The sequence below is a fragment of the Arachis duranensis genome, chromosome 4 (assembly GCF_000817695.3).
Source record: "Arachis duranensis cultivar V14167 chromosome 4, aradu.V14167.gnm2.J7QH, whole genome shotgun sequence".
Taxonomy (NCBI): Eukaryota; Viridiplantae; Streptophyta; class Magnoliopsida; order Fabales; family Fabaceae; genus Arachis; species Arachis duranensis.
This window is the reverse complement of record NC_029775.3, coordinates 52,692,430-52,697,407: the sequence shown is the minus strand read 5'-3', so window position 1 is coordinate 52,697,407 and position 4,978 is coordinate 52,692,430. Positions and strand designations below refer to the sequence as shown.

At 38.6% G+C, this 4,978-nt stretch overlaps 1 protein-coding gene across 1 annotated transcript; it reads right to left on the bottom strand.

Moving 5' to 3' along the window:
- Nucleotides 1-821: 821 nt before the first annotated feature.
- Nucleotides 822-2,029, bottom strand: LOC107484333 (uncharacterized). Its single transcript, XM_016104934.1, has 2 exons — nt 1,989-2,029; nt 822-1,548 (listed from the first exon to the last, which is right to left on the bottom strand). The coding sequence occupies exons 1-2, from the start codon at nt 2,027-2,029 to the stop codon at nt 822-824; spliced, it is 768 nt and encodes a 255-aa protein (XP_015960420.1).
- Nucleotides 2,030-4,978: the final 2,949 nt, after the last annotated feature.

The window sequence follows — 4,978 nt, the reverse complement described above, 5'->3', positions numbered from 1 at the left end:
GGTTCAAGGTGTTACTTCCTCCAAGTATTGCTCTTGAAATCTCAACGGGATTAGTGTCACTTTTGATTGAACCATCATAAGGAACACTTTATTTTTCTATTTTTAAACATGAACTAAAAATTATAAACATTGTTGCACTTGTATGACTTTCAAGACTCAAAAGAACTTGGGCTCTCATGACTTTAATCTTGAAATATATAGCACACCAAACTTAATGTTTGGCTATATATTCCAAGAAACACATGTCAAAATAGCAAGATGATCATCGTTTTTTAAAGGGTGTCTTAGTGTGCCTGTAGGTACAATAAACTTAGGATTGAATCATATGCTTCATAATGTCATGGATAGTTGTCAAAATTGTTTATGAGAACTTGAATTCATGTTAGAGCAGTAAGTATTATTCATACTGAAGCATTAAAAGCAATGAAATTAAATCATGGGCTGCCTCCCATGGAGTGCTTCTTTAGCGTCATTAGCTTAACGATTGGTTTACTGCTACGGTGGCTTGTAATGCTTGAGCCCTCTCCTCTCACTGTGAAACTGTCCCTATTTGATTCCTTAATAATCTCCAAATTCTCCAAGGAAAGGACTTTTTTGATGGTGAATACTTGAGGTAATTGAGATGCAATGGTTGGAAGATAGGGTGGGATTGGTGGATGGTGGATTGATATCACCTTGTCTCCAGGGGAGAAACCTTCTGTAGGCACCTTCTTGTTTCTCCATCCCCTTGGCAATTTCTTCAGAACTCTTTTCTCTTCTTCCATTAGTGCTCCATTGACTCTTGTGTTAGGGAGATCCTTGTTAGTTGCTCTTACTGATTCTTATGGCTTCAGCTCTTCCTTGAACTCCATTGGTTGCTTCATCTCTTGAGTTTTTTGTTTATCTATCAAGGGAAGCTCCAGATGCTTGTTTGGTAGTTCATTGCTATTCTCCATCAGAAAGCTCTCCCCATATTCTTCCTTTAATTTCTTGTTCTCTTGCTCAGATTCATGCATGGGCTTGAAGACCTGGAAAGTGAGCTGCTCATCATATATTCTCAGTATCAACTCTCCTTGTTCTACATCAATGAGTGCTCGACCAATGGCTAGAAATGGTCTCCCCGAAATAATAGGATGGAGGTAACTTTCCTCCATGTCCAAAACAACAAAGTCTGTTGGGAAGAAGTCATTTCCCACTTTTACCAACACATTTTCGACTGCTCCTTCAGCCTGCTTCTGAGTTTTATCAACCAATTGCATAATTACATCAGTGGATCTCAGCTCATTAATTTGCAGATTCTTCATAAGAGACAGAGGCATCAAATTTATGCTAGCTCCAAGATCACAAAATCCTCTGTAAATTTTTGTTTCTCTTATGACACAGGGAATATGAAAGCTCCCTAGATCTTTTTTCTTTAGGAGCACATCTTTCTTGATGAGGGCACTACATTCCTTGTTCATTGTCACAGTCTGTCCTCCTTTTAAGGTTCCTTTCTTTGTCAGCATCTCCTTTATGTACTTGATGTATGTAGGCATCTGTTGGAGAGCTTTGATAAAAGGGATGTTGACACTGAGAGATCCAAACATATTAGGAATCTTGAATACGACCTTTCCTTCTCACCTCCCAGGAGTCTCTGCGGAAATGGTGCCCTTGGCACAAAAGATTTCTGAATTTCCTTCCCTGTTGATTCTTTTCTTTGTACAGATCCAGTTTCCTGTTCCTTTCTCTCTAAGTTGTTCTGGGAACTCTCTTAGTTGTGCTCTGTTGGCTTGCTGGTATTTTCTTCCAGGATTTTTTCATTTGCAAGAGTAATTGCCTTACACTCTTCCCATCTCACCTTCTTCATTTCCCCTCTTGGGTTTTTCTCTGTGTCACTTGGGAAACTATCGGTGGACTTCAGAATCTGCTGTGAAAGATGTCCTACTTAAGATTTGAGGTTCTTAATAACCTTTCCTTGGCTGTTTATACTCCCCCTCACTTCTTCCCAGAATTTTTTCATGTCTTCAGACCTTTTGCAAAGATTGGCAATCATAGCTTCCATTATGGCCATTATGTCTTCATCATGTGGTGATGTTCGGTTGTGATTAGGATGTTGAAGGTGGTTATTGTGGTTTTAGTATGGTGGCTATGAATAGTTGTTTTGTGTGGCATGGTATGGTCTTTGGTTGGAGTTTTGGCGAGTGGAGTTGTTATACTGGGTTAGATTTTGAGGTTTGTGGTCTTAGTCTTGGCTTTGTTGGTTCCCCCACCCAAAATTTGGATGGTTTCTCCAACCAGATTTACAAGTTTTAGAATATGGATCATTAGCTTGCCTATATAAATTTCCAAGGTAATTAGCTTCCTCCCTGTTAACTCCTTCTTCTATCTCTAACTCTTCTTGAGGTGATGGTTGAGTGTGGATTGCTGCGGCCTGATTCTTCTCTATTTGCTTGGTCAATTCAGCCAGTTGCTTGGTGATCATCTTGTTCTGAGCCAAGATTGCATCCATATGGTTTAATTATAGGACTCCTCTGTTGTTGCTTCTATCTGAGGCATAAAAGTACTCATTGTCAGCCACTGTTTCTATCACATCAATGGCTTATTCAATGGTTTTCTTTTTGTTGAGAGAACCTCTAGATGAGTGGTCTACAGCTTTCTTCGATTCATGATTCAGCCCTTCATAGAAGATATGGATTTGCACCCACTCATTAAACATATCAGGGGGCATTTCCTTGTCAAATCCTTGAATCTCTCCCAAGCTTCATAAAGAGTCTTACCATCCTGCTGCCTGAATGTCCTTTACTTCCATTCTTAGCCTGTTTACTTTTTGTGGAGGGTAGAACCTTGTCAAGAATCTGCTCATTACATCTTCCCAGGTGGTCAAGCTTTCCTTGGAAAATGATTCTAGCCATTTTGATGCTTTGTCCCTCAAAGAAAATGGAAATAGTAGTAATCTATAGGTGTCAGGATGAACACCGTTAGATTTAACTGTGTCACATATCCTTTGGAATTTAGTGGGATGCTCATTAGGATCCTCTTAGGCACTCCCTCCAAAAGAGCAGTTGTTCTGGACAAGAGTTATGAGCTGGGGCTTCAATTCAAAGTTATTAGCAGTGATAGTTGGCTTTTGAATGCTGCTACCACAGTTTTCTGGGTTTGGATTGATGTATGATCCCATAACTCTCCTCTCTTGCCTAGCAGGGTTGGCTCCACCTCTTCTGGAATGGTTATTCACCTTTCCTTCATGATGATTTTCCATATCATCGTCCATGGTTATATCCAAATCTTCCTCCTCTTCATCTACATCAATAGCCCTCTTTCCTCTTGCTTCCCTCCTTAATCACAAGAAGGTTCTTTCCGGTTCACTATCAAATAAGGTTGAGGCCTCTCTTCTACCTGTCATATAATGAACAAGTACAAGAAATAGCAAATGCAGAGTCCACTAAAATAGAGTATAGTTAGCTTAGTTAGAAAGTAAAAGAGGGTTAGCATGCTGGAAAGTAAAAGAGAATGAAAAAATTAAAGAAAAACAACTAAAATTATAGAAAAATTAAAATGAACAGCTGAAATTAAAACTCAATTAATCAAAAGAAAAGAAAAGTGCTCAATCTAGTAATCCTCCAATTTAGTAATTGTCAATACAAAACCAATCCCCAGCAACAGCGCCATAAACTTGATACGCTAAAATTTGCCTCTCAGCAAATTTCCTACCGGCAAGTGCACCGGTTCGTCGTCAAGTAAAAACTCACAATAGAGTGAGGTTGAATCCCGCAGGGATTGGTAGATCGATCAATTATAATTGGTGAATTGTTCTAGTTGAGCGAAATCAGATTTGGTTGAGAATTATAGAAAGTAGAATTAGTGGAAAACTTAAATTACAAGAAAGTAAATGACAGAAATTAAATTGCATGAAATTAAATGACAGAAAACTAAATTGCAAGAAATTAAATGGGAATGAGGAATTAGCATGAAAATTAAAGAAGCAGAATGTAAATAGAATGGGTAAGATCAGAGATGGGGATTCATTGGGTTTCAGGAGATATTGAATTCTCCAGATCAAATCATTTTCGCCTCTTCCTCAATCAATGCATTCATTGGCATTACTTAGCAATCTTAGATGAATGGATCCCAATGTCTTGGCTCACCAATCTCTCTAAGCATGAACAATTGCCCAATGTCTTGATTTAATTGCTCATGGGAAGAGTTGAAGTTCGGTCACTGGCTATACCACACAAATTCATAGATCAAAGTATTGGTAGGATTACATGTCACTATATCCATCCAACTCCCAATCTAATCCAATATGAGAAAGCAATTCTAGCATGAATTCTTCATCCCTCTCTCAAGGATCCAAAGAATTCTAATTATGGATAGCATATCTCTCAAGACAACTATCCAATTGCAATATGACCAAAAGCTTTCTAACAAATATCAAGAGAAAAGAAAGAAGAAGAAGATGAAAACTGCTATTGATCCATTGAATTACATAGATCTCCCTAACCCAATGAAAGGGGTTTAGTTGTTCATAGCTCTCAAAATGGAAATTGGAATTAAAAGATACATGCTGAATTTTGAAAATGAAAAGTGTAGTAACTGTAAAGATTCGAAAAAAATGATTCCTAACACAAATTCTAAGCTATTTCTACACTTTCTTTCATTGATCTTCAACCTCTGAATTGGGCTTTTGGCCTTGCTGGAATTGGGTTGAGAGTGGCTCCAATTGGTTTCCGTTGCTATTGAGAAGAGATCTGTTTGAATTGTGAGATCTGATGCTTCACGTTGGAGTCAACGTTTGATGGCCAACGTTGACTCAAACGCCATTTAGAACAAAACTAGAAAAACTATAAAGCTTGCTGTCATTGACGTTTAACTCCACGTTGGAGGGCCAACGTTCTGCTTACCCATGCGTACGCGAGGATAGTCAATTTTTCCATTCCACGTGTGCACGTGACTTACGCTTGCGCATGGATACTGAAAATTTGCTTTTTCACAACATTGGGGGTAACATTGATGTCCAACG